General features: G+C 38.6%; 1 protein-coding gene across 2 annotated transcripts in view; it reads right to left on the bottom strand.

The window, feature by feature from the left end:
• Positions 1 to 23,321, bottom strand: part of Iqcm (IQ motif containing M) — a 466,620-nt gene that overhangs the window by 285,553 nt on the left and 157,746 nt on the right. For both annotated transcript variants that reach the window (XM_040734846.1, XM_040734847.1), the window contains exon 7: positions 20,976 to 21,055. In XM_040734846.1, the coding sequence (XP_040590780.1) occupies positions 20,976 to 21,055 (80 nt within the window). The remainder of the gene's footprint in view (positions 1 to 20,975; positions 21,056 to 23,321) is intronic.

Below are 23,321 nucleotides of genomic sequence, written 5' to 3'. Positions count from 1 at the left end.
CCAATAATTCAGCCACAAATTCTAAGTTCTTTCTAAAGCACAGCTCGTGCATAAGATTATGTGTACAGACCCATCTTGGCACCTTGATGCTCAGCCATCATCAAACTAATCAAAACAAGACCAGCCAACATTTCTTTGCCTTCAGATCTGTTATGCAAAATGTTCTCAACCTTTTGAAAGATTAAACTAAGTTTATCAATGTCATCCCTACCTGAATGATCTCTTACAAGTAAGGCAACAGCTAGTGAATATCGATTACTGATATCAATTAGTTACTATCAATATTTGATTGTATTTTGGATAGATTTTCAAAAGAGATTCTTTATCTTTTATAATGCAAGTTGAAAGAAATCTAAAGGGGGATTTTGAGGAATTTACTCCAAGTAATCTGAGCTGAGAAGGGAATTGGGTATAAGTAAAACTGATTCAGAGATCATAGTGATTGAGGCTGCATGGTGAGATTATATGGATTTAGTGTTTTCCTTTCTTAAGTCTTGGATATATCGAGATTTTTCCATTAAAATTCTTTTTTGAATTGCATGGTATTTCTGTATTATCCAAAGAAAGAATATTAAAATTTCTCACATTGTTCAGGCCACAGAGAAAGAAATGTTACTACAGAAGTCAAGAAGAAGGTAGTAGGTGAAATCTGAGAATGGAGAAAAAACAATGTGATTTGACTGAGTTGCAAACACTTCAGGAGCACTCTCACACTGCATACTGTACTCTCTCACTGCACACTCACTGCGCTCCCTCACTGCACTCTCACTACACTATCATACTTCACACTGCACTCTCACACTGCGCTCTCATACTTCACACTGCACTCTCACACTGCACACTCATATTGCACACTCGCTGCACTATCACACTGCACACTGCACTCTCATTGCACACTCACTGTACACTCACTGCAGTCCCTCACTGCACTCTCACTGTGCTCTCCTACTTCACACTGCACTCTCACAATGCACTCTCACACTGCACAGTAACATTGCACTCTCACTGCATACTGCACTCTTCTCTCCGTGCACGCCCTTGCTGCACTCTCACTGCACTCTAACTGCACTCTCTCAGTGCACTCTCAAACTGCACTAACAATGCACTCTCACAATGCACTCACACTGCACACTGCACTGTTTAACTGGACCCTCACACTGCATTCTCACACTGTGCTCCCTCACTGCACTCTCATACTGCACACTGCACACTACACTCCCTCACTGCACTCTCACACTGCACACTGAACTCTCACACCACACCTCCTCACTGTGCTCTCACACTGCATACTGTGCTTTCACATCACATTATTTCACCACACTCACACACTACAATCTCATTGCACTCCCTCACTGCACTCACGATGTGTTCCCTCACTGCACTCCCTCCTCTCTCTCACACCATGCACTGTACTTTCTCACTGCACTCCCTCACTGCATCTGCACTGCACACCACACTTATGTCTAACTGCACTGTTTCCCTGAACACTGCATTGTTACACTGCACTCTCAAAGCATTCCCTCACTGCACACCCTAACTGCACGCCCTCACTGCACTCTCACACTGAACTCCCACACTGCACTACTAGCAGCTCATGTTCAGATTCTCCCACTTTCCAGAGCTCACAATGGTGCTGATGAAGAAATGGGCAGTTGGACCTGAAAAAGTTCACTTCTAGGATGGATGTATATAGAAATCTAGAAGTCTTTTTCCAATATAGATATTTCCAAACTGCAAAGCTGTTGTTGGCTGTGTAGGGAATATTCTTTATCTTTACACCAATTCCAGGCAAAATCTGCACGCTACTTGGGAAACGATAAGAAACCCAGCTCAGCTTATGAAGCTACAATAAGCTCAAGAGCAAAGTCAGATAAGAGAAGACAAGAAAGGAAAGTTACAGATGGGCAAGACAGTAAAGGCCTCAGTGAGCTGCTGGGAAGGGGCTACCAATGCATAAAAAGGAAAGCCTTAGTGAGCATAGTGAGCAGCTGGGGGTTCACCAGTGCATAAGTATTACATCTATGTAGGCTGAGAAGCAAGATCGATTTTAAACATGGAAAAGTAGTCCATGTAGTTTACTATTTCAACAGACTGTGGGGTAAATCAAGTAAGTAAACTTTTATATAGGTATATTCAAATGTTTTAATATATGTAACAAATATGTGAAGCATTCACAAATATTTCACATTTATACATTTTCTTGAGAACATCATATTTGAGTATTGAATTTACATCATTTTCACACATCCCTTCCCTGCTCCATGTCACAATCCCTTCTTCCATATTTAGACACACACACACACACACACACAAACACACACACACACACACACACACTACTCAGTCCATCTAATACTGCTTGTGTGTACACATGTTGAGCATGACTTTTTTGAGATTATATAATTTATCAGGGGCTCATCCCTGGAGAAAACTGATTCACCTGTATTCTCTCTCTCTCTCTCTCTCTCTCTCTCTCTCTCTCTCTCTCTCTCTCTCTCTCTCTCTCTCTCTTTCTCTCTCTGTCTCCTTCTGTGTGTGTGAGTGTTTATGTCTTCCTCTCCCTCTCCTCTTCCCCTCTCCCCCTCTGCTTCCTACAGATAACCCTGTCTAATATAGATTACAGTCATTTTAAAACTTAAAGCATTGAAAATAAATTTAATAAATAACTTGTAAGAATTTTACAACCAAAAGAGAAAATATTGCTGACCGACTATAAAGGACCCAAATACATGAAGATAAATTGAAAGACGATTGTGACCTAACAGGCAATACAGAATCGCTAGAAGACCAACAAAAGGAGTGTCTCTTCCTCTTAAACTGACAAGAGACCTGAGGGAAATTACTCCTGAGAAGGTGTGTGGATCCTAACTACTGGCAAAGACGGTCAAAATAGTCTAAAGAAGTCGATTTCCTCTGCATACACTGCAAAAAGGACACCAAGTTCATGTCAGAAAGCAATCTTAAGGTTGCTATTCTATTCCCTCATAGATTCAAGGTATTCCCAGTTAGAATCAAAGCAGGCTAACCTGAACAAGTGGGAGCTCACAGACCACAGATTGACCAAACCAGGTCCCCTGAACATGGGTGTCAGATGGAGCTTGGGCACTCTATGGGACCACTGATGAATGGCCTTTTTGGAGCCCATTGCTATGGAGGGATATTTTCTCAGTTCAGATACATGGGGGAGAGCGTCGGTCCTGCCTTAAATGATGTGACAGATTTTGATGATCCTCCATGGGAGGCCTCACCCTGAGGACTGGATGGAGGTGGGATGGGGAGATGGTGGGGGGGAGTGGGAGAATGGGAGAGAGAGGAAACTGGGATTGTAATGTAAAATAAGATTGCTTTAATTTAAATTAAAATTTTTTAAAAAAGAATCGCAACCGGCTTTTAAACTAGCAATTGAGTGATAACTTAAACTTACAGAAACACAAGAAAAAATTCTGAAAACAACATGAGAGATGAAAATCAAAGGACACACATGACCTCAAATGGTGAAAGACACAGGCTAAGATGATGTGGATTAGGGAAAGGATATGCAGACAAACCGATGTAGGAGCATGATAGAAATTCCTGAATTCAGCTTGCACATGTAATATCAAAGACAAAGTTATATTAAATCATACACAGAAGTTGATTTAACATGTGTCATAAAGAAAATTATGAAAGCTAACCCAACAAAGGTACTAGAAAAAATGTAGGAAATTTTCACATCCTCAGGCAGGCAAAGGTTTTTACAGAGGCCACAGAAGGCATAAGCCATAAAACAAAAAATTGAAAAATTGGACTTCATCAAAAATAAAACCTGCACATTGGGAATGGCAAGAAAAGAGTAGAAACTCCTGGCTGTCGTAAACACAAAACGTGACAAAGGACTTTAGGACATATGCAGGTTCCTGGGACTCTGTACCATGACGGCAAATCATCCCATTTTAAAAGCTGACAAAAGGCAAGCACCACAGAAAAGACATCAACTGGAAGGCTGTTCAGTGGGTGAAAGCACATGCCTCGCAAGCATGGAGCCCTGAACATGACTCCCAGCACTCACATAGAAAGCCAGATGCTGGACATACAGGAGGCCTCAGCCCTGCACTGTAAGGAGCAGAAAGAAGTATAGAAGGAGCTTTCTGGCCCCCACTCCCTAGTCTTGCTGCAGATTCACTGAACAGGCCTACCTCAAAAGAGGAAAGCAGAGAGGGACACCCGACATCCTCTGTACAAGCATTCATGTGCCACATACACACACAGGCACACACATGCATGTATGCATGCAGACACACATGCACACAGCATTCATGAACCACACCCATATGCTGGCACACACATGGAAGCATGCATGCAGACATACATGCACACTGCACACACTCACACAACATTCATGCACAATACACACACAATACAGGCAGACATATTTTAAATGGTTTCTCTTTCCAGCCTGGTCCCACCACCCTTCTCAGCTCCAAATAAACACACAGATGCTATATTAATTATTAAACTGTTGGCCAAAAGCCAGATTTCTTATTAGCTAGTTATGTCTTAATTACTAACCCATTTCTATTAATCTAAGTATTTACACATGATGTTATTTTACTGGACAAGGTCCAGACCTGTTACTCTTTGACAGCCTACATGACAACTGTTCTTGTGGGCCCTCTCTGCCTACCTTCTCAAGAATTTTCCTTGTCTCCTAGTCCCACCTATCTTCCTGTTTAATTGGCCAAGCAGTGTTTTATTCATTAACTAATAATAGAAACATATATACAGAAGGACTTCCCCCATCACAGACACACACATGACATCACACAGGCACACACATGCATGCATGCATATATGCACATACACAAGCATGCATGCATTGCACACACATGGGCATGCACGCACCAAAATGTGCACACTTTCAAACACACACACACACACGACACACACATACCACACAATGTATAATTTTTTCAAATAATATATGCATGTAAGCCAGTGTATCCATTGGATATCAGTCATGACAATGGAAATTGAGGAGTTGGAGAGATGGTTCATCAGTGCACATGCTTACTGCTTTTGTAGAGGACTTGAATTTAGTTTCAAGCACATGGATCTAGTGGACAACAACGCCTGTAAATCCAGCTCCAGGGAATACAGTGTCCTCTTCTAATTCTCATGGCATCTGCACACATGTGCCCATACTCACCCATAGGCACACACATATATACATTTTTAAATAATAATAATAACTACATGAAAACTGGAAAGTGAAACCTCCATGGGATCACCCCACTGAAACAATTAAAGTGAGCAAGACTGACAGACTATTAGAAAGTCAGAGAATTGTAATGCACATACATGGCTAATAAAAGCAACCATGGGACCGTTGCCTTGGAAAAGACTTTATTTCCTAAGTAAATGTATGCCTTGCTATAATTCATCAATGCTACATCCAGGTATTTACCTGATCAAACAAAAATATATGACAGTAAGAACAGAAGTTTCTGTCCTGCCTGGTCCTGCAGCTGTTTAGCCCCTAATAAACCCACAGAAGCTTATATTAATCATAAACCGTTTGGCCAACGACTCAGGCTTCTTATTGGCTAGCTCTCTCTCTTAATTATTAACCCATTTCTTTTCATCTATGTATCTCCTCATGGTCTTGGCTTACCGGTGATGCCCAGAACTCTGGCTTCCTCAGATTCTCCTAGTCTGATTGCCCCACCTATACTTCCCGTCTGGCTACATCCTGCCTGTCCATTGACTGAAACAGCTTTATTCATCAACCAATAAGAGAACATATATTCACAACATACAGAAGGACATCTCCCATCATGACATAACAATTTGTACAAATGGCATTGGCAGCTTTACTTACTTACATTAACAAAGAACTAAAAATAATACAAATATACATAAACAAGAGAATGCAATTAAGCACTGTGGTACAAATCAACAGACTACTATTCAATTATAAATAAATTACGGATACAGTCAAGAACATGGAAGAATCCAGCAATTACATTAAACTAACACACAAATTGTATGATTCCATTTCTATGGCATGCTCAAACTGTCAGGGATTACAATGTACATCACTTGAATATGATATGAATATGTGATCATGATCACATCAGCCAGTATTACCCATTAACGGTAGAAGGCAGTGAGAGACTGGGAAGGGACAGAGGAGCTTTCCGTGGTAACAGAAATGTTCTCTGTCATTAAAACTATTTGCAAAACTGGGTGGTGACTTGAGATTTGGGCATCTCAGTGTGACAGTGACTGTAAATTATATTCTAATGAGCAAATAAAGAAAAGTTACTTTGTTCAACATCTGTTGGTACCTTCACAGAAGCACAGCATGCTTGCTGCTCATGCTATGTTGCCAAGTCAAAGCTGAGTCACTTCCTGAAAGGTTACAGCTCGTTAACCATACACATACCTTTATAATAAGTAATTGACATACTAAATTAGAGTGGTTAGAAATCCCAGCCACCTGAGAAGAAATCAGAGAAACATCACCCTTTACAATAGCCACAAATAACATAAAATATCTTGGGGATGACTCTAACCAAACAAGTGAAAGACCTGTATAATAAGAACTTTGAGTCTTTAAAGAAAGAAGTTAAAGAAGATAACAGAAAATGAAAAAAATTTCCCATGATTTTGGAGAGGTAGGATCTACATAGTAAAAATGGCAGTCCTACCAAAAGTAATCTACAGATTCAATGCAATTCCTATCAAAATCCCAGCACAGTTCTTCAAAGATCTTGAAAGATCAATACTCAACTTCATATGGAAAAACAAAAAACACAGGATAGTCAAAACAACCCTGTACAATAAAGGATCATCTGGGGGCATCACCATCCCTGACTTCAAGCACTACTATAGAGCTAGAGCTAAAGTAATAAAAACAGCTTGGTACTGGCATAAAAACAGACAGGTGGACAAATGGAATTGATTCAAGGCCCTGATATCAACCCACACACCTATGAACACAAAGAAGCAAAAAATGTAAAATGGAAAAAAAGAAAATATATTTAACAAATTGTTCTTGTATAACACTGTCAACATGTAGAAGAATGCAAATAGATCTATACTTATTGCCATGCACAAAACTTAAGTCCAAATGGATCAAAGACCTCAATATAAATCCATCCACACTGAACCTCATAGAAGAGAAAGTGGGAAATTCATTTGAATGCATAGACACAGGAGACCACTTCCTAAATAGAACACCAGTAGCATAGACACTGAGAGCAATAATTAATAAATGGGACCTCCTGAAATTGAGACACTTCTGTAAAGCAAAGAACATGGTTAACAAGACCAAATGGCTCCCTACAGAATGGGAAAAGATCTTCACCAACCCCACATCTGACAGAGGGCTTATTTCCAAAATATACAAAGAACTCAAAAAACTAGACATCAAACTACCAAATAATCCAATTTAAAAATGGGTTACAGAACAAAATAGAAAATAGAGAATTCTCAGCAGAAGAATCTCAAATGGCAGAAAGACACTTAAGGAAATGCTCGACATCCTTAGCCATCAGGGAATACAAATCAAAACCACTCTGAGATTCCATCTTATACTGATCTTATACTTAATGTCTAAAATAAAAAAACACTAATTACAGCTTATGCTGGAGAGGATGTGGAAAAAGGGGAGCATTCCTCCATTGCTGGTGGGATTGCAAAACTGGAAGTCTTGTGGTGATTTCTCAGAAAATTAGGGATCAACTTACCTCAAGACTGTGCAAGCTTAAATCTGGACAGTCCTTTGCAAACTTCACCACTGTAGGTCCTCAGCCTCTTCTCCTCAACCGCAGGCTTGCTCAGGACACTGCACCCCAATTTGGATTTGATGCTTATCTGGCCAGGAGCTGCCCAGCTGTCTTTGTACTTCTTAGTGACTTATTTTAAATAGGTTTTCTCTGGGGATGAACCCCTGATAGACTATCCAACCTCAAGTGCTCAGCCCTAAAAACATGTATATACAACATGGGTATATTTATTGAGTTATATATGTGTGTTTATGTAGGCAGGCAAGTAGGCAGGTATATAATCTACTTAGTTATATACATATGTATGTAAGTAACAATATTAACTGTAGAAGTGGAGGCAATGAGCAGTCTATGGGGCCTCTGGTAGTGGAATAGTATTTATCACTAGTGTATGAATGAACTTTGAGAGTCCATTCCCCATAGAGGGATACTCTCTCAGCCTAGACACGTAGGGGAGGGTCTAGGTCCTGCCCCAAATGATGTGACAGACCTTGATGATGCCCCATGGAATGCCTTACCCTCCCTGGGCAGCAGAAGGGGGATAGGGAGTTAATGGGGGATATGGAAGAATGGGAGGGAGAAGGAACTGGGATTGATATGTAAAACAAGATTGTTTCTAATTTAAATTACAAAAGACAACAACACTTAAAAAATAAATGGAGGCCATAAATTTAAGGGGGATTAGGAGACACTAGAAGATTTGAAAGAGAGGTAGGAGTGAAAATGCAGTACTCTTAAATAAAATTCTCAAAAAATAAATTAAAAATGTATTTAAACTCTGACTTTTAAAGGGCAATTTATCAAAATCATATTTCTTCTTGTTATGTAGAAATAAATATCCCATTATAATTTTCAAGATCCTGAGAGCATAAACTTCTATTCACTGACAGACTAACTCAAAGTGCCATTCCAGTGTCCCCATTTCCAGGGCTGCATGACAACAGTTTGCATGTGCTTGCAGAACTGCTATACTGCCCATCAAACAGGAAATTCAGAATCCTGAGCATCTGAACACCCTGATACAGGCTCAACAAAAGGTCTCCAAGTACTTTCCCTCAACCTAAATAATGTATAAATTTAAACAAAATTAAAACAAGGATAGCTGTGATCACAAGAGCAGTGTTTAGGCTTTCAAAAAGCTGTTTCACAAGAGTTATTTATCTGATTTTAAAAAACAATGAAGTTAAAACAATTAGTTAATTCATTCTCCACCAAACAGAGGCAGGCTGTATCTCATGGACTGAGCTGAGTTCTAATTCCTGTACCTGAGAATGTGAATGTATTTGAAAATAGGAGCAAAAGGTGCCACAGATGTTCACAGTTGCCCATCCTGAGAGAATACGTGGCCACAGCAGAAGGATCTATCTATCTGGGGAAATGAGGATAGGATTCTTATTTTGACAACAGCATCGCTCTTGATATTTGTTAGGGAATCTTAAATTTTTTGAAAAGTGATGTTGAAAGGTTTTCACAAATTCTCAGCATTCAGCATCCAGATGAGGTAGAAAGAAGGACAGGTAGTCAACACAATGAAATGTGGAAATAAAATAGCTGGGAAAATAAAGGCTAAACAACTCATGCACATACCCAAACTGTGTCTGTAAAGGAGTTTCCCATGATCCACTAGCACTGCTCTGGCTGGTCACATCCAACCTCTCCTCAAGTTTCTTGTCCGAGAAATAGCCAATACATTCAAATTGAGTATTAATTAAAATTTTACTAATATTTAATATATACAAAATACTGCATAAAAACAACATTCAAAGAGGACTCAATGTATGGCAGATATGTCATGAGGCAAAAATCTTTGCTAGGAACAAAACAAAGATGAAAACTGCTAATATAAGCTAAAATAGACATTCTGGTCAATCACATTATATAATAGGTTAGGGGAGATAAAAGCTGACTACTACCATAAAAAGAAACAATTTAATTAATTTTTATTTAAATTAAAAACAATCCTATTTTGCATATCAATCTCAGTTCCTTCTCCCTCCTGTCCTCCCATTCCTTCACTAATCCCCCCATTCTAACCTCCATCCACTCCTCAGGGAGGGTGAGGCCTCCCATGGAGGATCATCAAAGTCTGTCACATTATTTGGGGCAGGACCTAGACTCTCCCCTGTGTATCTAAGCTGAGAGAGTATCCCTCCATGGGGAATGGGCTCCCAAAGCCCATCAGTGCACTAGGGATAAATACTGGTTCCACTGTCAGTGGTCCCATAGACTGCCCAGGCCTCCCAACTAACACCCATGTTCAGTGTGCCTGGTTTGGTCCTGTGTTGGTTCCCCAGATGTTAGACTGGGGTCCGTGAACTCCCACTTTCTCAGGTCAGCTGAAAAGAAACAAATTTTAATAAAAGTAAAACACAATGAAATATTAAAGATAATTATCTGAGTTGGTAAGTTCAGGAGAGAAATAAAGCAGGCAATAAAAGCACTTTCAGAAATGAAAAAAGAGGAGGAGACATAGAAAATGGGATTGATGGATGTGAACAACCTGAAACACGATAAAATATTGTAAGAGACTAGAAGAAAAAAACGATAGCAAACAAGAAAGAGACAAAAATAACAAAGCAAGTTAAAGACAGTTACAAAATAAATACTAAACATTAGAGTCTTCAAACTGAAGGATCTCTCAGCAGACGAATGACCACACTCTGTGATGCTCACTAAAGCACTCCTCGGAAAACACACCAAACTTCAGAAATGAAGAGCAAAGTCTGCCCAGCTTATGGTGGTTCAGAAAGCATAAAAGATTCATAAGAGGAAGGAGCGTAATAGAAAACTTCAGTCAGCATGAGCTCTGAGTAACCACTAACCCAAAATTTTGAGAGAAGAAAAGAAACTAATGAATGTGTCAATGGCTGAATCATCAGTAATTATTAAGTAATATAGATTAAAACATGTTCATGCTTTTAAAGTATGAAGGTACATATAAAAATAACATGTCTAGTGAAAACTGGTGGCAGATAAAGGAGATGGGAAGAAAGAACACAGTCAAATTCTATTAGCCTGCTATGGTAGCACACTGGTTATCTCAGGTGCTTGGAACATGAAGCAGGAAGATTTAGTTCAAGGCCAAATTGGGCTACATTCCAAGACCCTATCTCAACAAAAACAAAGTCTAGTATTGCACATGACACATATTCAAAAAAAAAAAAAAACAAGAAGGCAAGTCTTCCATTCATGAATGCAGGGACAGCATCTTGTCTCAGACAATTAGAAAACCGGAAAAAGGTTCATTATAACATAGCAATGAGTAATGTTGCACTCATCAGGCTAGACAGCTCAACAGTAAAACAATATAAGAACAGAAACCACATGCATTTACAGAAATCCAGCGTGTGATGGAGATGCTCTGAAGTCAATTCAGTGAATGAGGGCATGTCAGCAAAGATTTCTATGACTATTAAGAAGGAAGAAAGGACAAGAAAGAATGAAACTTTTTGCCAAAAATTCAATTCTAAAGAACAAACAGCTTAAAATGAATACTGGACATTAATTCTGTGACTTGATGATTTTTAATGTTTTACAAACATTAAAAAAGAAATGGGTCTACAAAGAACTCTGATAAATTATGTTTCTCTTTATAAAATGTCTGTAAAGATTAATAATAAAGAACTGAAGAATTTTTTTTCAATTGACAGACTACAGCTGAGAATATTTTATAAAGAGCTACTACAATTCAGAAACAGGACAGAGTAAAAAGAAAAGTAGATAAAGTCGAATAGGATTTATTTTTCTTTTTGACTAGTAAGATAGCCAAGCGGTATAGGAAAGAAAACTTCATTTACAGGGAAGTGAAAATTAAGCTAAAATTTAAAGAAACGCCTGTGTCCCAACTCCTAGGCCTGAGGTTTGAGTTTAAACATTGCAAGAAGCAGTCACAACAGGGATGTACTTACTGTCTTGCAAGTGGAGCACAAGTCGGCACAACCTGGCGGGGCGGCTTGACACTGCTGAGGAGCTGAAAACGTCAACTCCTGAGTCACAGAATCTCTTCTGTATGTGGCTCAGAGCAAAGTGCCTTTCCACAAACCCAGCACCAGGAGGATGATGTGTATGACAGTCCAAAAGGAACAGGATGACCACCCCACGCTGCTTCTGAAACATCACACTGAACCGGTGACGACACACAGCAACTGCAGCGTGTACAGACATGGGTGTGGTCCGCAGACCACAGGGTGGCACAGAAAAGCAGACGCCACAAAGCAAAGTGATGTGTCTCCACTACTCCTGGTGACTAACGAAGGTCGAAAGAAAAGCCATCACAGCGCGAATGTTGGCGGTCATCTCTGAGGGATGCAGCAGAAGGCTGTCATGGGGAAGAGGAGTGGAGAGGCTGCTGAGTTGCACGTGAAATGCTCTATAATGTGACCTGTACAGTGTTAACGCAGGGTTGACACCATCGTCATTCCTCACATCATCCCGGGCCAGCTACAAAACTTGCAGTATACAAAATTAAAACGGTAAATTATTACTTAAGAAAACAACAAATGGATGGAGCAAAGATTCTGATTCAGAGGTGCCCACGTCTCGTGTTTCGCACAGCTGCTCAGACCCCCACACCTATCGTCCTAGACCTCACTGGCCTCAGCACCCAGGCTCCACACTAGGAAAGTGTTAGTGATACGATTCTTATCGATAGAACCCAAAAGCACAGAGGGTCAAGATCCTGTCCCTGTAGAGCAGGGGAGGGAGGGGGTGTGTAGATACATTTCACATTCTTGCATGCTTAGTATACTGTGTAGGTGCGAACATAAGTCTAGGACCAGAAGAGCATACTGTGCACCCTTGTGTTTGACAGTTCCTTGGGCATCGGCCTGAGCAGAGAGGTGCCAAGGAAACCTGAAGTGATGGGGATATTAAGTTTTCAGTTTAGATATACGACCGCCACTTACTCACCGAAATGTCCATGTATCTAAATATGGACCTGCATGTTTAGAGGCTGTTTTATAAATTAAGTGTTTATGCTTAAGATCATGGGCAATTAACTCCACAGCGTGCCAAGCAATTTAACATAATCGTCCTTGGCTATAATCTCGATGCCAATAGCCTCCCGTTCTTTGACTCTAGTTTCTTTCTGCTAAGCTGTGACTGGGGAAAAAATACTACATTTGGTAGGCTAATTTATAAAATCTAATAAAAATGTATGAAGTTACCTAACGCATGAGTTCAGATAGACGATAGGATAGACATGAAGTAAGCAGGTGTTCTACCTCTCATCAGGTGAGTGTGCAGTTTCGTTCCAACGTTCTTTGACCTTTCTTTGCCCTCTGTGCTTCATTCTGTTGTATATTTGCTATATGCCAAGTGTCATCAATACAGAAATAAGTGGTCAAGATCCTTGGGAGCACACAGTCAAAAGCTGTGCTCAAGAAACTACAAGCCATGGATTTTTATGGACACATGAAGGGTATCCAAAACTAAAATGTGTGGTAAGCTTCCCTAGTCAAAGATCTCAAAAGCTTAGTGAGAAAAGGGTATATAAAATATATTGCTTATGACTTTTTCAGACTGATTTTATATATAGGAATGATACACTGGGCCATATTAAATAAAATGTGCTAAAGTTTTATTTTACCTCCTCTCCACTTTTTAATGTGCTAGAGTTTACTACATGACAACTTTTCTGAATGTTACTTTTATTGTACATCAAGGGCCTAAGGGTGCTCTCTCTTGGTGTTGCCATAGGATGTATCAATGAGTTCTTTATCTACAATTGTAAAATACTTTATCTACAACTATTTAAAGTAATCAGCATCTGAAATCCACTCTTAATAACAATAGTAATTATTGGCTAAGTACTGTCTCCCTCAAAGTTTCAGAAAATTAGACTATGTGTAGGTAAAAAGCAGAGAGCAGACTTGAAGACATGGCTACTGTTGTAACGGTCTGAAGACTGTCTCCTTTCATCCCACCTGTCCCTGAGGGACTTGCTGAGCCCTTAATGTCGCAGAATGCTTCCCTCACAGCAGGAGCATGCTTGATTGTTCAGATTCTGGCACAGTAGGAATATTTTCTCACATTTTCTTGGAGAGGAGGAGGAAAGATCTCTTTTCAGATAATAAACTCTTACTTTTATGAAGTGCCTATTAAGGAGAGCCGTGAGAAATCATACCAGAAAAACATTTCTCATATTAAATTATTACATGTTGAAAGAACAATGCTAATTTCTAAATCACATTGCAAAACTGTATGTAACACACAATAACCATATTGATATTTGTGAGACTGACTGAAAAAGTTCACTGTAAAAATTATGCAAAGAAATGAGAAATATACTTAATAGTACAAAGACCAAAACTGTCAAAAAGGTAGGCAGATGCATATTACCTATTAGCTCATGATATTGCATGCTCTATAAAATGCTCAGCTTACAGCCCCCTCCTATTCTGAATCAGTTTGTTTTACTATATACTGATTGCATAATAATCAAATGGCATAGCTGTCATAAATACATATCATACAATATGAATGCATGTACATTTGTATAGTAAACTGGAATAAATATGGAAATTGGAATCAGAAGTATGATACTACTAGGGCTGGGGTGTACTTCAGTAATAGAGTAGATGTTCAGCATGTGTGAGGCCTTGGGAGTTTACCTACAGCATCATATATACATACACACATTCTCATATACTAAACATAGGCTGACACTTACATGGCTTAGGCTGGTTACAAGCTTCATATTCTTAGTTCCTCGTAAGAAACATTGGGAAAGTTAAGATTGAGCATGCATAAAATCTGAGAATCAAATTATGTATGTGTGTGTTTGTGTGTGCATGCATATATATATATATATATAAAAACAATCTGACAAATTATACTACCATTGTATTAAAAATAAAATTTATTGTGTTATAAGCATCTACTCTTTCGTTAATATTTTGAAAAATCATTATAGCAAAGAAAAACAAAGCATTTAAAATACATTAAATTTTATTTTTGTCAGACATCTTAGGGTATGGCAATAATTAAAATTATACCAATGAGTGAAAATAAGAAGACATTTGATAGTTACAGCAAAACTCTGGAGATGAGAGGTCATATAATTAACAGGGCTATAGCAATGACTGAATGTATTCAGATAAGCTTCATGTATCTTTCAGTCCACTTGTGGCTATATAGTAGACCCTAGTATAAAATTAAACGTATCAAGAATGGTTGTTGCACCCAGCAACTCCACTCTTAGGCATATATCCAAAAGATGCCCATTCATACAACAAAGATGTCTGTTCCACTATGTTCATAGAAGCATTATTTGTAATAGCCAGAACTTGGAAGCAACCTAGATGTCCCTCAACCGAAGAGTGGATAAAGAAAATGTGGTACATTTACACAATGGAGTACTATTCAGCAGAAAAAAAACAATGGAATCCTGAGATTTGCAGGCAAATGGATGACACTAGAAGAAACCATCCTGAGTGAGGTAACCCAGTCACAAAAAGAGAAACATGGCATGTACTCTCTCATATATGGATTTTAGACATAGATCTGGGGAGTGCCAGCCTACAATCCCATGGCCAGAGAGTCTGGGAAACAGAAACTTCATTCAGTAGCTGATGGAAGAAGAGGCAGACTCCCTCGGTTAAGTACTGAGCTGAACTCATGAAAGCCAGGAACAGAGAGGGAGGACTGATGACCAAAGGGATTAAGACTGGGCTGGTTTAACCCCCAGAAACAGCTGACCTGACAAAGGTTAACTCTTGAATCCCAAACTGATGCCTGGGAATCCAGCATGGGACTGATCAAGACCCCCTGAATGTGGGTGTCAGTGAGGAGGCCTAGGTAATCTATTGACCTTGGGCAGTAGATCAGTACTCACCCCGAGTATACACATGGACTTTGGACTCCCATCCAACAATGTAAGGTGCACTCTCACCCTGAACTCTTGGGGGAGTGTCTAGGCCTTGCCCCGGATGAAATGACAGACTATGGACACCCCCATGGAGGGCCTCACCCTTCCTGGGGAAATGAGGGGATAATTGGGGGGTTTGGGGTAGGGCACGGGAGGAGGGGAGGCAAAGGGAGAGGGACCTGGAACTGACTTGTGAAGCAACCTCGTTTCTTATCTAAATTTAAACTGATAAATAAATAAATAAATAAATAAATAAATGGTTGTTGCTATCTATTTTATACTTCTCAAATGAGTAGAGAATCCCTGACACTCTTCTTTGTCTTTGTTGTCTTTATACCCTACAGGAAAGTCAAGTCAAAGAAGGTGACTCCTCCTGTCTGACATCTACCACGCCAGATGGGCATTCAGAAGGGGTAGATGAGGGACGCCTTTCAGCACATATGGGTAGGTGGGGGATAATGTAATTAGCATTGGAGAAAATGAAATGGATATGTTGTGCAATTAATCAAATAATAGTAGACTTAACTATAGGAAACATATGAGCTTGTGTTGCTACAGGTTTTTAAAGATGAAGAAGCAAAATCTTGAAATAAAAACAAGCTGGAAATCATGGTAGAGAGAATGCAGAACATTAACAGGAGAATGTTTTTCTCTGAGTGTTCTTAATAAGGCTGTATGTATGTATTATAAAAATGAAATATGCAAATTGTTACTTATCTGAATGCAATATAAACATAATATAATGAAAGAGCTTGACTATTTGAAATTACCTTTGCTGCCAACATAACTCATCATGAGGTATTCTTTATTGACTGTCCTAACAAAAATGTCATTCATCTCACTGGAAGAGAATTCCATCATATTGATAAGACAATCATACCATACATATTCATATCTAGAAAGCATCACACATATGCACATACAAACATACAGAGGTGAGAACCTACAAACATATACATAAAAATAGAGAAAGAATGGGAAAGGTGTGGTTGGGCATAGTTTGTAAGCAGAAGTTCTAGACAAACAGGAAGAAGTGTGAGCCATGAAAACAAGAGCCTCTCAAGGGCATGAGACCCCTGTGTAATCTGGCTTTCTTGTGTTTATTAACATACTTTTGTGTTATCCTTTAATATTTAACCAGGGCTTTTAGTCCTTAGGTGGTGTCCACTTTCTCAGAAAAAGAAAGAAACAAATAAAAACCTTGAAAGCTATATTCTTTGCAACAGTATTTTCCATTCAGAATGAAAGGAAATATTTGAGCTCCATGTGTGTAAAAATTATTCTAATAAATTATATTACATCCCCTAATTGGGTTACAAAGATATAATAAATGGTACAACTGATTTACAAAATACATAAGCTGGAGTCTGGGGGCATGAAATTATGAGCTGGGTATGATTACTGGTGAAGTAAGTATAGACAGAGAAGAAATTAAAAACTTGATCTTTTTAAATACCAAAACTCCTCATGGAACTAATTTTTAAGAGTTGTTGAACTTTATGAGGTGCCATGCATTATCAGTAGCATTCTTCAAAGTAGAATACTGGAGGTGCTATCTAGCTCCCTATACGATAACATGAAAGAACACATATGGGGTGATGGATGGAAAGCAAAATCCCTAGAGGAAAAGAGCTAAAAGAATTGAGAAGCTGGTGAATTAGAGATTTTATTTACCTAGATAGCAAAGCAGCTGAGAATGATGACAAGCAGTAGAGAGACTAACAAGGGTCCCGGGACTACGAGAAGATGGCACAAAACAGTAACTATTGCAAGAAACAAGCTAATGGAGAATGTCATTGGATGGCACGAGAGCCAAAGCTGAGGATTTTAGAAAAGAGGAGGGAATGGTCTGGAAGGAACAGTGATGAGGATCAAGGGGACACTCCTCCATCTCCAACTCTAGATGTAGGTGTTAAGGATGAGAGAGAAATAGCGCTACAGTAGTGGGCTGCAGAATAAATGCTCTCAAGACAGTCTGCAGTTAGTCCTAAAGTGTGTAGGGGACACTTTAAGATGATAAAAGGGTTTTTTTGTCATTTAATATGATTTCCGGCAGCACAGGGAACAGATTCCAGAATAGGGGAGGTGATGGTGATGTCACACCAGAAACATGGAGTTCCTGACAGTAGGCTTTGGCACTTACCAGTGACTACAAGCCCACATCCGGTAGAGGCTGTATCAGAGTTGTACTCAGTTATTTTCCCTGAGGGTCTCAAGACTGTGAATTTGGAGGAAATCAGTGTCCTTCTACTGTTAACAGTGTAGAAAAACTAAGAACCAAACACAGATAAAAGACACTGTCTAACCACCTACTCCTTTCCTAAATAACTACTTCATCCTTTCCTTGAGGACAACACATAAGAGACTTAGAGCACACAGAGCTGAAGGATCATCATCAAGTCACAGTATTTGTTATTTAGGGCAATGTGGGTTTTTTTGGTTCAACTCCCTCCTTCCAGAGTTTCTTTCGAAATGGTCTGTTAAGAACGCCTTTCTATTTTGTTTTAAACTTTCTTTTATTTACAGAACACCTTTCTAAATAAGAGTTTATGCCATGGTTCCACTCTCTGAGTCAGAAAGGAAAGAAAGAGCTTTGAAATCACTGGTGAAAGGGTGTTTGCTGGAATATCAAATTAGAAGTGGCTTATCAAAAGTACTGAAGTAGGAATGCAAAAGGGCAGATTGAAGGTCTTGAGCAAGATGACTACCATGACAATAGCCCAAACAGGAGTCTCAGGGCCACAGTGCTCACACTGTGAGGGTGACACTGTAAGGTGGCTCTTCTTGTAGGGTAGGTGTTGAGACAGGTCTTTGCAAACCAGATGTTTGCTCCTACTGTGCCTTTGAGTTCATTCATTTGAAACTGTTACTAGTAACTGCAGCTCAGTTTTGGTGAACATCAGATTGTGTCACACACCTCACAAGCATGCACTAACCATTGTCAGCTTGGTGTTATTATTAGCCTCTATGAATCTCCCATGAGGAATCAGTAACTAAGTAATTCAGTAATTCAGTAAGGCTTCTTCCACTTAGAAGCTAGAAGAAGCAGAACCCCAATATCATCATTACCAAGTGCTCTGCTACACCAATTTAAAAAGTGAGACTTTAAGGCATTGTAACCCCCTAGATTATACATTTAAATATCAATCAACTGGATAGAAATCAGAATCAATCTTGATTCATATGATCTAGTTTTCTTTCCTTTTTCCTACAATGAAAATGATGATTTATTAGTATTTTGGAAATGTTTAAGATTATAGGAAATGGCTGTGCACTCCAGAGGAAGCATGCCTGTATTCTTTGACTACTTGACATTGTTATTTAATCGACTTCAGTAAATGCTCCCTGTGATAACTGGAGACCTGTCTCAGCAAACAGACTTAAAATAACAATGGAGTAGATGCCCATGTCAGAAATATTTTAGAAAACATCATTAAAATGAACTTAAAAGTCATTCTAAAAAATATTTAGTTTTTCAAAAAAGATGCAATGCTATGAGTATATATAAATTATTTTAGAACAAAATTTAACATTTTTCGCATTTTATTTTACAAATAAATTGCTGGTTTCAAACCTTTAGACATTTCTGTTTTAGCTGCTTGTTGTTTTAGAATTTTTTATTTCAATTAAAATAATGGTTTAGCTAAAAACAAAAGAAAATTCAACAAAACTTCACAAGATGAAACATTGGTTACATATCTGCCCATATTGGAGATACATTTCATTTTAAAGGAGGAAGGAACTGAAAACCTATAACATTCAGAAATTATGGATTTATTACAATTTTTAATGCTTTCAGAACATGCAGCTTTCTGGTTCTGAATGCTGTGAGATGAGTGTTGAGATCTCTGGGATAACATGGATAATCTACTGAGGGTTTGGTTGTAAGGCATAAAACTGCCAACACATTTTAGTTAACTTAATGATACCATCACTTCAGTCCACTAACAGTCATTATATTTAAAAAAAATATTTAAAAATAGTATCAAGTATTTTAGTCCCCCAAATTGTATTAAGGCAAATAATTTCATGGCAGGGCTGTGGAAGGGTCTTTTGCTGGCATGAAGCTGTGGTTCCTTTAGGTACAAATTTAGGTATCTTAATATTTTTGTACTGGAGCAATTTTTAACAAGTCTTGAAAGTATTACGTGGTGGCTGCAATTCTGCTCTTTTCCATTCAGTGTCACAATAATCTGTGGCTGGCAGTCCCTCAGCAAACATTTTGTTTGTTTGTTTGTTTTTCGAGACAGGGCTTCTCTGTATTGTTTTGGAGGCTGTCCTGGAACTCGCTCTGTAGATCAGTCTGGCCTCGAACTCACAGAGATCTGCCTGCCTCTGCCTCCCGAGTGCTGGGATTAAAGTCATGTGTCACTAACGCCAGGCCCCTCAGCAAACATTTATAAAGGTCTTCCATCTTTTGTGCAACGCTAAACAGACAATGGCTAAGCCTTTGTCTAGATAGTCTTTGTATAAGTAGAAGAAAAACATAACAGCCTGAAGGTTAAGAATATGACTAACAGCTCATGGACACCAGACTGACAGCTAAAAGGCCAGCATGGGATTGATTCAGATCCCCTGAATGTGGGTATCAGTGAGGAGGCCTCAGCATTCTTTGGGGCCTCGGGCAATAGATCCCTGGCATCCAAATGGACTTTGGGAGCTTATTCCACATGGTGGGATGTTCTCTCAGCCTGGACACATTGGATATGACAGACTTTGGGGATTCCCCATGAAGGGCCTCACCCTCCCTGGAGAGTGGAGTTGGGATTGGGTGGGGGATTGGGGACTTGGGGGGCTGGGAGGTAGGGAAGGAGGGGAGGAAGAGGGAGCTGGGATTGACATGTGAAGCAAGCTTGTTTCTGATTTAAATTTAAAAAATGAAAAAAAAGAATATGAGTAACAAGTTACAAAAAAGGAAAACTACAACATAGTTTTCTTAGGTCAACATCCCTCCTGGATCTCCAAGATAGTCTCTAAATTCCAAACTTTCTGATTGTACTTAAGGGACTTTAAAATACATATGTATCTTCTTTTGAAGAAATTTTATATATTTTGAATAAGTAACTTAGGATGATTATTACTGAAAAACCCCTTTAAATTCTAAGAATTCATTTTCATAATTTCCCACAACATTCTATATTTACACACATTTTTAAAAGATCCAACTTCTCAAGTTTAAATAAAGTAACAGAAATTCTCAGTAGTTGTCCCCCAAATCTTTTATATTTTGATATAGTTTTTAAAATGAAATAATAAACAAATGACTTTGTTCAATACTAACTTTTGCTTTACATCATGAAAACCACTACTGTGCCTAGCATTAGCCTAGTGAAACTCACCAAGTTCTCTCAGAAGTCCCACAGAGGAGGTCATACTTTGTAAAGGCAAGCCAAGATAGGAATGGAAGGGTTCCAACATTCTGTTTCCAAAACACAGAGTTACAACGTGAGTGAATCGGTCTCCCCTGTTTTGTAATTGAGCCCCCAAGCCTAATAAACAGGATTAAATGCTAACCTGAGATACTCCTGACAACAGGACTAGACCTGTGGCATCCTGGAGGTACTGCAGAGTGACTACTACTGAAAGAATAATACTAAATTTGCTGGTTCTTAAACGTGGACACAAAAGGAGGAACATCTCCTTTCTGAGCAAACCCCACCTAACAAAAATCAGGAAAGTAAGCATTGTATTTACTTTCCATTGTTTCACAAGAGATCTTAAATAATATCATTTTCCAAATGTTGCTTATAGAGATTTAAGCTCATCTGTTGGACCAAGAGTCAAGGGCCATATAAACAGTTTAGAATATATAAATCACCAAATGAAAAGAAAAATGTTCTCTAATCCCATCATTCGGATATTTTGCTAATTTTTGCAAACCTAAACTTTCTCATAGTATAAATTCAGAGTCTTCTGTATGTCTTGCCTGATTTCACCCTCCCAGCAGTATCTGCTACTGGATTTACTATTAGTGTACCCATTTTATGCATGAGGGAACTAAGATGCATAGGGGTTATGTAGGTCAGAATGTCCCAACAAGAAATAGGTGGAGCCGTGATTTGAGGTCAGGCAGTGGAGCTTCAGTAATTATATTACACTACTTTATTCTAACCTCATTTGACAAGATTAGCTATATAATATATTCTATACCTTTTCAATGCTTGGGTATGTATGTACAAATGAACTTTCTAAATAGTTTTTTTCACTTTTATATTATGAAAATCTTCATTAACATATATACATGCATGTTGTTATATTGAACTGTCATTTTTAATAATGTATGGATTAAATATACCAATATTTTATCAGTCTTCTAATGGATATTTGGGCTGCTCACATATTTTACTGTTTTTAAAAAAGCTCTCAGACCTTTGAGCCTTCTCATTTGTGCTGCTGTTTAATCACCTGCTTGGTGTAAGTGCCTAGAGATGGCATTGCTGTCTGGGTGTTATGTAAGTGTTACATGGCTTTTACTAATTAAAATGTTTTCCTAAGTAAAACATTAGCATCAATGGGAGAAGAGGCTACAACCATTCTAATCACAGGTTGATATTAGATAGGCACTCAATGAAGAGTAAATAAGTTAGAAGTTGTTATAAACACATATCTCCATCATGCATTTGAAATATATCCATTGATTTGGTCAAGAATTGGGGTGATTCCATTTGAAATTCTAGGATTCATTTATATCCTACTAAAGTTGAGGCAAAATGCGCTTATTGGACAGTTTACTTTCTTGTATTTGGACCATGGCTAAGTATTTCTTAATCTTAAAATTAGGACAAATATTTTTTCAATAATCTCCTACTAATGAAAAACTGTAACAAAAATTGACAATTGAGCCCTTTCAGCAAAACATTTGAAAACCATTAAGTAAAAATTCTGAGATGTTTCAACACAGTGGAATGCTTGACAATATCCTAGCACTCTCGAGGTGAGATAAAACTTTGTTCTGTTAAAGGGGTGATCAGAAGACCTAAACATAGGTTTTCAAATACAACATAATAAGCACAGCGATGAAAAACTAGAGGACTAAGACCACGCTCACTTGCCTGAATTACAGGAGTGTGTTGACAGAAATGCAGCAGTCATTCCTTCAAATGCATCTAACTATTACTAACAACAACAAAAAAATCAGCACTAATAAATAGGCAGGTAAGTGAATTTTTTGGAATTGGAAAGTAACATTTAGACGGTATCCACATTACTCTCCTAGGACCAGGATTCTTATGCCTGATAACCTTTAATTTAAATTTGAAGATACAGTAAAGAACTTCACGTTCTTAAGCTTAAATGTGAAAACATGGAAGCATTCCATTTTATTTTGCTCTTTGCATGCAAAAATAGGAAAGCGTGGACAAAGATAAACACCATACATTTAGGACATTGTTTCACATTTCTTGTTTTGTAGCCAATTTATTTTCTTTTCTTCAATCAATATTTTTATAGTATACCTAAAAATGTTGTGTGTCACCTTAACCATAAGTGATTCCAAAGGAACCTTGATAGAAAATACAGGACAGAAAAAAAGCTCTCCATAAGCCTCCCGGACAGAAGCCCTCCCAGGCTCTTGTGAGAAAGCCTGCTGGCAATCCTCTACCTGACTGACTGGCTGATTCTACTGTCTCCTTTCGGCTGCCTACAGCCTCTTTCTCTGTACTATATGGGGAACCATATTTCAATTA

The sequence above is a fragment of the Mesocricetus auratus genome, unplaced genomic scaffold, assembly GCF_017639785.1.
Source record: "Mesocricetus auratus isolate SY011 unplaced genomic scaffold, BCM_Maur_2.0 Super-Scaffold_100041, whole genome shotgun sequence".
In the NCBI taxonomy this organism is placed as follows: Eukaryota; Metazoa; Chordata; class Mammalia; order Rodentia; family Cricetidae; genus Mesocricetus; species Mesocricetus auratus.
Note: the sequence above shows the minus strand (reverse complement) of the source record. Positions and strands in the feature narration are given on the sequence as shown.